This window comes from Suncus etruscus, chromosome 3 (assembly GCF_024139225.1).
Source record: "Suncus etruscus isolate mSunEtr1 chromosome 3, mSunEtr1.pri.cur, whole genome shotgun sequence".
NCBI classification, from domain to species: Eukaryota; Metazoa; Chordata; class Mammalia; order Eulipotyphla; family Soricidae; genus Suncus; species Suncus etruscus.
The window spans coordinates 105,504,453-105,516,824 of record NC_064850.1 but is presented as its reverse complement, the minus strand read 5'-3'; the positions used below and the strand labels follow the sequence as shown (position 1 = coordinate 105,516,824).

Genomic DNA, 12,372 nt, shown 5'->3' with positions numbered 1-12,372 from the left:
AAATCAAACAGCAGAGGGCAGAAAATAGCCAACTCTTCAAGCACACCACCCTCTTCAAATGTACTCAATATTTTTAAAATTTTCAAAACTGATTATTGATCAATTTGAGATATGAGCTTAAAAAGAAGTTGAAGCTAAATATTATAAGCAATCCCCAGTAAATTTTAACATTTAAATTTATTTGCATAACCAGATTTTCAGACAATTAAAATTTATTACTTACATTAATAGTACTCTAAAAATGACACATATATATTATGGCATACAAATATAATATTAAAGCAGTAATTCTAATATTGCAGAGAATGCATCCAGATATGTAGTTTATTAAAATTTGTAGACTTTGTGGAAGACATTGAATAAGAGCATTTGAATTACAAGAAAGGTTTGGTAAAATTTTATCTATGAATTGCAATCAGTAGTGAGTGATATTTTCTTGAATTCTTACATATTATGAGGTATAATGCTATATTATTCAGCATAGTCTGTTTCATATAATTTGTTTTAATAGATTCAGTCAATTCAGTAGTCATAGTTGAATTTGAGTAAAATGATTGAAATGTTATATGAAAAACTCATTCAAATCAGTTTAAATTGTTCTAGTTGTGTATTGCCTATCTATATGCATATATACATATATAACTCAATGTTTAAACTCCTCTCAAATTTTCCAAATAGCTTCAAATAACTTTTTGTGCCTTAGATCATAAAGATCAAACGTCTAAAATTGACTTATTTATTTTTATATTACAATTTAATGTATCTTTCTGATCTCTTATTTTGTAAATTTTAAAAGACTAAAAGCTTTTTATTTCTTTCATAGGACCTGTTTTATATAAGAGCAATATGATTTTTATTACAGATTGAAATAGATTCTTATTGATACAAACGTGTGATATTTTTACTGATAGTAAAAAGTGTGAAAATTTATTAAGTATAGTTTCATTCCCTGTTTTAGAAATAGCGTAAAATAAGGAAAGAAACACCCCCCAAAAATGAAAATTACAGAATGACAAGGTTTGAGAGCCAAAAAAAAGCCAATGTACAGATATTGCATATTAATTGACTGTAGAAGAGCAACTATGACATGATTAAGGTAAAAAAAATAAAGCAGAAAGATATTAATGCAACAATTGTGCCCGAGGCAGCACGTTACAATGAATTCTCTTGGCGTTCTGAAACATTGGCAGATTATTCCGTTAGAACTATGGCTATGCAATCTCCTTCTTCCTAGAAACAGCCCCCTGTGTACAGTCAGTCTTTCTTTTCTTGCCTTTATTTACATCACAAAAGCTATGAAACTTTGCAAGGAATTTCGGAGGCAAAGAGGGAATTGCAGAGCAGGTTTCAAGGTGTCATCTCAGCAAGCGTGAAAAGCCACACACATCCACAGGGGCAGTGCGGTCTTACACCCTCCTCCTCACCGAATCCCTTCTCATAAAATTTCATCCTTAACCTCATTTTCGTCTCCCCAATAATCTTCCTATTTTGCATACCAAGTTCTGAGGACGTAGATTACTTTGAGGGGATCTGGAGGGACAGTGCTAAAACGGATAAATAACCCTTTATGGGTTGAATTTCTGGGGAAAAGATTCTGCAGAACTCCCCCCTCCCCGCCCTCCACATTTTCTGACTTGCTTCATCTTCTACGTTCTCTTAGCATCCTTTCCTTGAAAGCGAGTTTTCTGTTGACAATCCTTAGACAGAAAGAGCTTCTTCTATGATGCAAAGTCTAAAAGATCTCTAAGGTAAAGAGTCTGCAGTGGATGCTGTTAGAGACCCGAACGCCTCTACTGGCATCAGGACCTTTCAATAAAGCGCTCTAAAGATACTTCAAGTGGTTCAAATATTCACTTGGGCGCTCCTATATAATATTTCATACTTTAGCCTTTGAATATCAACTTCTGAGTTTTCCCTGGATCCTAGCTCCATTGCATATAGCTAAAATTCACACTTTGGGGGACGCATCTTTCTTGGGTCTGTTTCTTTGCTCTTTAGCGGTCCACAGAAAAGGAATTGCTTAAATAGGCTTTCAGAGGCAGGTGAAGACAAAAATCAAAATTACCTATAGAATGAGAGAGCAGGGCCTGGCGCGAGAAAAGCTTCGCCGCCAAGAACAACAATTAGCTATTCGACTTCAGCCCAGCAGGCGGAAATCGGCTTTGCTGCATTTGGTCCGGGCCGGAGCGGCTGCGGCAGCTGCAGCTGCAGCAGCGGTTGCAAATGGAGTGCGAGCAGGAGCGGGGCGCTGTCCTTGGTGCTGAAAAGCCAAAAAGGCTTCGGTGGGCGCGACAACTCGCGAGACCCGAGGTCTCGCCCAGGCTTAGCCGCTCTCCGGCTCGGCTAGGAAGCCGCTTTCGCAGCGCCGACAGTGCTGTGTGCGGAGTGCGGGGTGCGGAGCGGGGGAGGGTGGACGCGCGCGCCTGCCGCGAGTCGCGCACGCGCGCCCGGAACTGCCTGCCCCTCTCAGTGACTTGCGTGTGTGTGTGTGTCTATGTGTGTGTATGTGTGTGCGTGTGTGTATCTGTATGTGCGTGCGCGCGCGCGTGTGTGAGAGAGAGAGGGGAGAGGGGAGCGAGAGAGAGAGAGAGAGAGAGAGGGTGAGTGTGTGAGTGCATGGGAGGGAGGGTGCTGAATATTCCCAGGCATTGGGACCACAGCGGCAGCTCCGCTGAAAACTGCATCCAGCCTGTCCTCTGGACTTCGGCAGCAGGGACTGGGAGAGAGGCGGCGACGGCGGCAGCAGCAGCGGCAGCAGCATCAGGACCTGGGAAATAGGAATTCCTTTTTGCCTCCACTTCAGGCTTTTAGCAGCTTGGTGCTAAATTGCTTTCACAAAATGCAGAGGATCTAATTTGTTGAGGGAAAGGCAAAAACCCCAAAACGGCCAAAGAAGGAAGAGGAGGAAAAGGAAAACCAAAAAGGGTATTTTGTGGATGCTCTACTTTTCTTGGAAATGCAAAAGATTATGCATATATCTGTCCTCCTTGCTCCCGTTTTATGGGGACTGATTTTTGGTGTCTCATCTAACAGCATCCAGATAGGTAGGTATCCTTTGTGCTCTGCTTTGGAATTGTGCATAATTCGGGGGTAATAATCTTTGTTCACCGTGGACAAATTAATTCTTGTCATGTAGACTTATGTCATACCTTGACTGCATTCCAGATTTAAACTGCCTAGAATGTATATGTATTTCTTAGAATAAAGCAAAAAGGGGTCAAGATTACGCCTTTGATTCAATAGACGAAAAGAGCTCCTGTGTTTGACCCCCAAATTGTGTTAATTCTTCTCTAACAACATTTTCCTATTTGTTTGGAGGTTCTTGGGCTTGGAGAGTAAAGCTTGTGATATCAGGGGAAACAGAGAACGTTTCTGGGTCCCTGACTTGGAGCTCAGACCCTTAGTAATATCTTGATCCCCTTTCTTCAATTTGGATCATAGAAACGGGGATATCCAGAATTCTGTAGATGGGTTTATTGGGTCTAGAAAGCATGAATTAAGACTCTCGGGCTTTGGGTCTCCCGCGGGCTACTCTCTGTCCCTCCTGGGCTCTGACAGTATTCTGTTGGCTGTTTGTTCCTTGCAGGGGGGCTGTTTCCCAGGGGCGCTGATCAGGAATACAGTGCATTTCGGGTAGGGATGGTTCAGTTTTCCACTTCGGAGTTCAGACTGACACCCCACATCGACAATTTGGAGGTAGCAAACAGCTTCGCAGTCACCAATGCTTGTAAGTAATGAATATTCATGCATTTCCGGGGCTGAAAGCGGAAAGTCAGTGGGTGTGAGTGCTGACTGTTGTGTGTGCGGTGGTGTGTGTGTGTGTATGTGTGTGTGTGTGTGTGTGTGTGTGTGTGTGTGTGAGAGAGAGAGAGAGGGGGGGGTCTCTGTGTGTGCATATGTGTTTCTGTATGTGTTGGGAGTGGTGAGTGGTTTGCACACGCGCGTGCGTGTGACGGTGCTGGGAGAAAGTGGCTGCAATCTCGGGGACCCCCAGCAGTGTGGGAGGGGGGAGGGGGGAAAAGGAGCGGAAAGACTTGGATGAGGGTGCGCTCCGTGGCGACGGGGAGGGGGCTGGAGCTGGGGGTGGCTTCCTTGGATACCGGGGTTCACGCTTCTGCTGATTGCTTCCGAGCTTTCCCTGCCTCCCTTGCCGCCCCCCACTGTCACTGTGAGCGCCTGCTGGCACCGACCCACACAGAACATGCTGTTCTCCAGAGCGCGCGGGCGGGCAGGACGGGCGGGCAGACCCCAGTGGGGACCCCCAGGAAGCTGGGCTGCTTGCCAGGGCCCCGCAACCCTCTTTTGGAGGCGTCGGATTCAGATCCGCTGCCTGCCCTGGCCTTTCATCTGCAGACCCCGCGAGTGCTCTGGGGTCTCCCTGGACGGGACAAGTTGCTCCTGGGATGGTGGAGGAGTTGGGCTCGGGGCTGTTACATAAGGACCCACCCGAGGGGCGAGGCGCGGGGCAGAGCGCGGCTGACGCAGGCCAGGGGCTCCCCGGGTAGAGGGGTGCGCGGTCCCTTTCCGGCCGCTCGGCGGAGCTTTTGCCTTTAAGTTGGGGGTGAAAGCGATTCGGTCCATCTCGGGTCCCCTTCCACCCACACCTCGGGCCTCGCCGTCGGCCTGTGGGCCCAGCTCGCTTTGTTCTCCGGCCGTGCGGGCTCCGGACCCCCGAAGGCGCGAGGAAAAGCCCCGAAGGCGGCTGGATTCGAGCGTGTTGGAAAACGTGCAGAAGTCGCTGATCAGCCATTTTAGCCCTTTCAGTTCTCGGTGTCACGATCAAGGGGTCTTTAGTCGCCGACCGCCGGCGGCCCTGCCGAGGCCGGGGCAGGAGTCCGAGTGCCTGTGGGCGAACGACTCGGAAGCTCCGCGGTTCCCGGGAGGGCTCGGAGCCGGCCCGCAGCGGCCTGGGCAGTGCAGAGGCCACGCCGCGCCTCCTGCGCTCGTCCCGGCCGCTGCCATCACGTCCTGCAGGCTGGCTCGCACTGCTTCTCTCCCCTGCCTCAGTGTTCTCTGCTGTCTTTCCTACTGAAACATTTGGGGGGGCGGCGGGTGGAGGGGCTTTGCAGATGGCTCACCTCCCACTTAGGCTCCATTGTCAAGGAACTAGCGGAAAATTACCACCGCCAAAAGCCCAACTGCAGTGTTCGCACATGAGACAAACAACCGGTTGCCATGCCACGTCCCCAGATCTAGCATTAATCATGCTTGGGGTGGGTTAGCTGGGTGATCACAGCAAGAACATCCCCAACTCCTTTGAAAACTACCGACAGCTGGGAAGAAGGATGAAGAGGTGCTTTTCTCTGACTGCTGCTGGCACAGGAGCAGTTCCTATGGTCACAGAAACCCAGGATTCAGTCAGTGGCTTATGGACAACCTATTTATGGTTTCTGCCGTATGATGTCAAATGAGAAAGGCAGCAGAGGGGAGAAAGTGAAGGGAGAATGGGAGAGAGACAGGTAGAGACAGAATGAAGAGGAGGAAAAGAGGAAAGGAAAAAGGAGAGACACTGGAGAACGGTGAGAGGAAGATATAGAGAGAAAAAGAAACACTGGCAAAGAGAGAGAAGAGAAGCTCAAAGTGGATTCCTAGGCTTAATATAAAATGTATTTCCAACATATTAATATAGGGAAAAATATTCATTACATGTATACACCAGATACCACTGTAGTTTAATTTTGGAAGGTTCTTATACTTGATAGTTTACCTATCAGATGAGGTGATCCATTTGATTGAATATCAAGTTTCCTTTTCTCATTGCCTGAGCGATAGTTCTGCCAAATATCTAAATGTACATCATTGTACAATTTTTTAAATAACAATTTGTAGACTATGAGCAAGAATATAATTATTTAAATTTGGCGATATTCTTGCAAGTAACTGACAGCTATCTATATTTTATATACTCAATGATTGACCATTGGTGAAAATTATGAGAAGACCTGACTTATAAAATAAAACTGATAGCTTAATTTAACAAAATAAATATTTCTTGATGTCAGCAAGTCCTAAATGACTATATTTGGGTTTTGTAAAGATCATATATTGAGCTTAGTATATATGGGGTGGTTAGGTTAGATCCATTGTCTCAATTTATGTAAATATATTTATTTTCATAAAATCTTTATCTAAGTAAAATCAACAGAATATGATAATAAATAACATAATACCATAGATTTTCAAAGAGTAACTAGATTTAAATAATAATAGTCCTCTATATTTTATTTTTTAGAAGATCCTATGATTTGTTGAACTTGGGTTTTGAGAAACTGGGAAAACAGGATTTTTATTTAACATAGATTGCCTTTCTCAGATAGTAACGCTGAAATAAAAGTATTAGTGTCTTCAAATTCCAAAATTACTCTAATATTTTAATAGTAAAATATGCAAATAAATAAATGCATTTTCAAATGCTTGTCACGAGATTTTCTAATCATTTACAACTCCCTGTTATATGTAATCTTACTGATCACTAAAAAGAATTAGTAAGGCTCGGTTATAAACAAGATTCATTAGAATTTTCTGAAGTCACCACTGAATCCAAGGCTGGATAAAAAATAATTATTTTTGTGATTCATTTTAATTCCGTTAGGAATTGCGCAATCTCATGTCATTAAAATCGGCTGTTTGTATCTTTCTTTTTTTTTTTGTTCTTGGCAAAAAAATAAAAAGATCAATTCAAGGAGAGGGCAAGACAGAAATGGTCAGAGAGAGGAGGAGAGAAATACATATTACCATGCCATCAGAAAGTCAACAGTTAGGTGTGAATTAATTACTAATATCAAACTTGGTAAGATGAATCTTAAAATTTCCTCCATATTAAATCTTTTTTTTCTTGCCTTTTCATGGGATTCCATGATCTTTTCTTTAGGGCTTGAGGAAGGCAGTATCATCAATTATTTGGCTAGCTGAAACAAAAAGAACTTTGCCTTCAACAATCTTTGATGATTTAAACATGGTTTCAACCAGATTTATAAAGCATGTTATTCCCTCAAGTTAAAATATAAAATGGTATATAGGGTTAAATTCATTTTTGAACAGGGCTGGAACTAAAGTACAGCTGGTAGGATTCTTACCATTCCATTCTACCAACCAGGCTCTAACGCTTATATTTCATAAGGTCCTCCAAACACTCCTAAAAGTAATTCTTGAGTACAGTGCTGGAAATAACCCCTGAACATTACCAGATGAACACTACCCCTACTGATATATGAAGTAAGAGTTTTGAATATGTTAACAATATAATTTAATATAATTCATTTGAGATTATTAATTTATGAGTTAGAAGAATTTATTTGGAAATGCCATGGTTGACATTGGGATAAGGACCCACAGAAATCAACTGAATTATGCAAACCCCATGAATTCATTATATTTTAAACAGGATAAAAAACGAACTCCCACATCCTTCTTTTTCACAGCTATTGAAGGAAAAGTCAAGAACCTATTTGTTCCCATTGGTTTCCATGGGTACCTTAGAAAACAGATTTCCATCCTTTCATTTTTTTTCCATAGACACTCCTTCACTGCCCCCTCCATCTTCCTTTTATTTATTTATTTTTTCATTTTCTAGAGAGAGTTTTCTGGTTTTTGTTTCTCCAAACTTAAGCCTTCATTTTTATAAAATGAAAACCATTAAAAATAATATCCGATATGTTCAACAGATGAAATTAGTGATAGATCAGTTTCCTTCCATCATCCTCTCTTCTATCTTCCTTGTTTCCATCATTCTCCCTTCCATCGTCCATGTCCATCTTTCCTCCCTTCCTCTCTCCCTCCTTCCCTCCCTCCCTCTCTTCCTCCCTCTCTCCCTCCGTACTTCCCTCCTTCCTTCTCTCCTTTCTTCTTTCATTTCCTTTCTCTTTCCTTCCTTCCTTCTTTCTTTTCTTTCCTTCCTCCCTTCCTCCTTTCCTTCCTTCCTTTCTTCCTTCATGTCCTTCCTTCTTTCCATCTTTCCTTCTCTCCCTTCCTCCCTTCCTCCCTCCCTCCCTTCCTTCCTTCCTCCCTTCCTCCCTCCCTCCCTCCCTCCCTCCTTCCTTCCTTCCTTCCTTCCTTCCTTCCTTCCTTCCTTCCTTCCTTCCTTCCTTCCTTCCTTCCTTCCTTCCTTCCTTCCTCCTCCTTCCTCCTCCTCCTCCCTCCTCCCTCCCTCCCTCTCCTTCCTTCCTTCCTTCCTTCCTTCCTTCCTTCCTTCCTTCCTTCCTTCCTTCCTTCCTTCCTTCCTTCCTTCCTTCCTTCCTTCCTTCCTTCCTCCCTCCCTCCCTCCCTCCCTCCTTCTGGTCCACCTGCTTCCCTCTCACTCTCACCCTCCCTTCATACCTTCTACGTGTTAATAAATAAATAATTGCTTTTTTATAGTTAGTTTTCACCTATCTCATTGTTAATTTTCTTCTTTATCTTATTTTAGTTGACAAACATTATGTCTTTGATGCTTTCATTGTGCCCTAGTATCTATCATATTTTCTACAAAGTTTAGTATAAGAAAGTGAAACTATTTTAGTTGTTTTATACAAAAGCCTTTTATCAGTAATTTAATATTCTGTGAAAGATATTTTATGAACAAATATCACATTGTTTATGGCTTAACAACATATGACAAATTTTAGATACTTAGTAAAATTTTTATTCTTAAATTTTGATAAAATTTAAAGCTTTGCCTAGAACTAAAGTTTTTTTTTTAAGTGAACTGTCTAAAAGAGAAAGAAACAGTTGTTGAGCCCATAAATGTTGGGTTTTAAAATATTCTCCCTTATATGACTGAAAAACATTTTGTCTACTCAAAAATAATAATCTTATATTACGATTTCACAAATATTAGGAAAATATTAGTCTACTTTTTCTCTAAGCCACCAGATGGAGATGTTGGAAAAAATATTGTTCTTAGGTAGAACTGTTGCGCACACTAAATATCTTTAGAGACACTGAACTGATTTTTAGAGAAATAGAAATACATATACATATTAAGTATGTGGCATCTTTAAAAACTCACTTAAAATTTAGCTATAAAATGACATCTGGTATCTTCTAAAAGGTGTGCATTCAGTTTTAGTTTTGAAATTTTCTTATATATTCCTGTAAAATTATTCTATAAAGGTTTTCAAAGGCAGCACTGATTTTTAAATGCTCTTAGATGAGCATTCAAAAACTGTGTTTTTAATGATTAACCCAATTTTCAACATTTTACTTTTAAGATGCTTTTCTTACCATTGAAAATTCAGCATGATTTATTGAGATTGTGTAGTTGTGCTTATCAGATTAGTGGTTGTTTCTTCAATCTCTGTTACACTTTGCTTACCTGCAATTCTGTGTGTACTACATTTATTTATATATGTGTAGTTATAATTATAGATTTAAAGTAGGTATACATATTTTTGTTGACAATATTTTGCCAGTTATTGTTGTAATTACTAAAACCAGAGTTACCAATTTAAATATATTCAGTCATTTCATAAAACCAAAATAACCTTGGATGTTATTAAGAAATGATAGAATTGCCGGCATGAAAAGAGATTTCGGTATATATACTAAGATGCAATATCTTATTACCTGGTATCCTATATATTGAACTTTATTCAATAAGATATTACTGAGGAAAAAATTAATTCTTGTTATGTAAAAATGATGAACTTAAATTCAGTGTTTTGTAGTCTTATTCTCAAATTTTATTCATCATAAAATATTGTCGAGATATTGACCATTGTATTAAACAGAAGCTAAATAGTGGCATCAGAAATATTCTATTTTAGAAAAAATAAAATATTTAAATTGAAATTTGTATTTCAAACTATGGAAATTTGGCATAAAAAAGAATTTAGACCTGTATGATTCATTCACTTCTGAAGTGTAGAGAACTTCAAGCATCTGGCTCGAAAGAGATGAAGTGTTTCACGTTCATCATAAGCCGTTACTTTTTTTATTTCAAGCCTTTAAATCCATTCCTTCTTTGCACTTGATTTTATGACAATGTAGTGCTGATTCATGGCCACATCTCAGATCCTTATATAAGCTCTCCCCATGCACATTACAAACTTTCAAACCTCCAAAATCATCCGCAAATTCCAAAGAAGTTTATGAATGAGCACTTGCTTGCTTTCTCAGTTATTCCTCTTGTGTTGACATATAATTGGGGTTTCTTTTCCTGCTCTTCTTCTGTTTTGGGTCAAGAGTTAATCTGAATTAAATGCCATTGCAAAAGATAAAATCTAAATTGAAATAGAGAACAGTTTATCTTAAGTGAACAGCAGATACAGAATTGAGCTAAACTGTTGTTTTAGATTTAAAATTTTTTTTCAAATGTCAATGGCTAATGGATAAACTACATATTTTTTTTACCGAAGATTCCCTCAATAACTACTAAAATATCAGTAAGTTATTATGACTACTTTCTGTTAAAAATTTTGAGGTTTTCTCTAATGATCTGAATTATCATGTCAGCCAAAAGTCTTACATTATATATTTCTTCAATACGACAGGGAAATTTGTTGTTGAATTTATAGTTAGAATTTTAAAAATGCAATGATTAAAATTTTTTATCAAATAGACTTTGGTTATTTAAAAATATAATGAATACAGTTTTTCAGTGGTATTAAAAACCTATAATTTAATTTAAATTTCAGTTTACATATTGAATTTAAATTTTGCCATTTTTATTATTTTAATTAATGAAAAACAACTTTGAAAGTTAACTAAAGAATGAATAAGTCGTCTTTTGAAGTTAGCACTATATATTTGTAGTACTATGTTCTTCATAAATTCTTCTCTAGCTCTTAATGCCAAATTATTATTATTATTATTTTTGTGGGGGGGGTCACACCTGGCGACGCTCAGGGGTTACTCCTGACTCTGTGTTCATAAATCACTCCTGACATGCTTGGGGGATTATATGGAATGCTGGGATTCGAACCATTATCTGTCCTGGGTCGACTGAGTGCAAGGCAAATGCTCTATCGCTGATCTATCTCTCCAGCCCTGCCAAATGATGATTTAATACATGCAGTACTACAGCAAATTTTTAAATCATAAAATAATATTTAAGTCCATTTTTAACTTTTGCTCTAAAGTTGATTTTCAGTAAAAAAAAATCAGTTCAATAATTATCTGCTTCATATTTGACTTGAATAAAAGATACTTCTCATTTTCATCTAAAAGCAAGTTGTGTTCAACTATATCTAAAACTACACTGAACTATTAATATGAATTCCTAAATTATGTGTCACAGACATTTTAAAGAAGGTTTATAAGTGCTAACTCTATGGATATGCAAAAGTCTAAAGTTAGAATGTAAGACTCTATTTTGAGGCCCTGAATTAATGGATGTGCTTAGTTTCCATTTTAGTTTTGACTTTTAGTCTCATATTGTGATTGGACATATTCCTTCAATGACCATAGAATTGTCAAAGTTTCTTCTCATTCCCACCAGGATATAAGATCATTCCCTTATTTATTATTTTAATAGGACCTTTTGCTTTTATTTTTTAATATATAAAATCTTTATTTATGCACCATGATTACAAGCATGATTGTAGTTGGATTTCAGTCATAAACAAAACATCACCCTTCACCAGTGCAACATTCCCACCACAAATGTCCTCCTTCCTCCTTCCCAACCCTTGCCTGTATTTGAGACAGGCATTCTACTTCTCTCGCTCATTAAGATTGTCATGACAGTTGTTAGTGTAGTTGTTTCCCTAACTGCACCACTACTCTTTGTGGTGAGCTTCATATTGTGAGCCCGTCCTTCCAGCCTCATCTTTATTGTCTCTGGGGATTATTACAATAATGTCCTTAATGTTTCTTAAAAATCGTAGATCAGTGAGAATATTTTGTGTCTATTTCTCTCCCTCTGACTTATTTCACTCAACATAATAGATTCTATGTACATCACATATAGGAAAATTTCATGACTTCCTCTCTCCTGACGGCTGCATAATATTCTATTGTGTATAAGTACCACAGTTTCTTTAGCCATTCATCTGTTGATGGGCATCTTGGTTGTTTCCAGAGTCTGGGTACTTTTATTTTTTATTTTATTTTATTTTATTTTTTAAATATAATTTTTATTTTAATTATAGTGGTTTACATATCGTTCACAGTAATATTCCAGGTACATATTTACATTGAATCAGGGGAATTCCCACCACCGAATTGTCCTCCCACAACCGCTCCCATCCTGCCTCCCATATCCTCCACTCTCCCCCCCCAGGGGCTGCTAGAATGCGTGGTCCCTTCTGTGTCTAGTTAATTACTTAGTGGTCTTATAACTGTTTGGTTTTGGTGCCTCCATTATTTTCCCCTCTAGTTGGGAGGCGGGACTAGAAAGATCAAGTTATGTGGTTTTGTTTGAGGAAGAGAAAGGTAATATAATGGGGTAAAAAT

At 39.4% G+C, this 12,372-nt stretch overlaps 1 protein-coding gene across 4 annotated transcripts in view; it reads left to right on the top strand.

Moving 5' to 3' along the window:
- The first annotated feature begins 2,613 nt into the window (after nt 1–2,613).
- GRIA2 (glutamate ionotropic receptor AMPA type subunit 2) overlaps nt 2,614–12,372 on the top strand; it is a 128,482-nt gene continuing 118,723 nt past the window's right edge. For 3 of the 4 annotated variants that reach the window (XM_049769592.1, XM_049769591.1, XM_049769593.1), the window contains exons 1-2: nt 2,615–3,044; nt 3,587–3,727. In XM_049769592.1, coding sequence (XP_049625549.1) covers nt 2,957–3,044; nt 3,587–3,727 — 229 coding nt within the window. In that variant the 5' untranslated portion in view covers nt 2,615–2,956. Of the gene's footprint in view, nt 3,045–3,586; nt 3,728–12,372 lie in introns of all 4 variants that reach the window. The other variant, XM_049769594.1, reaches the window with a different exon arrangement.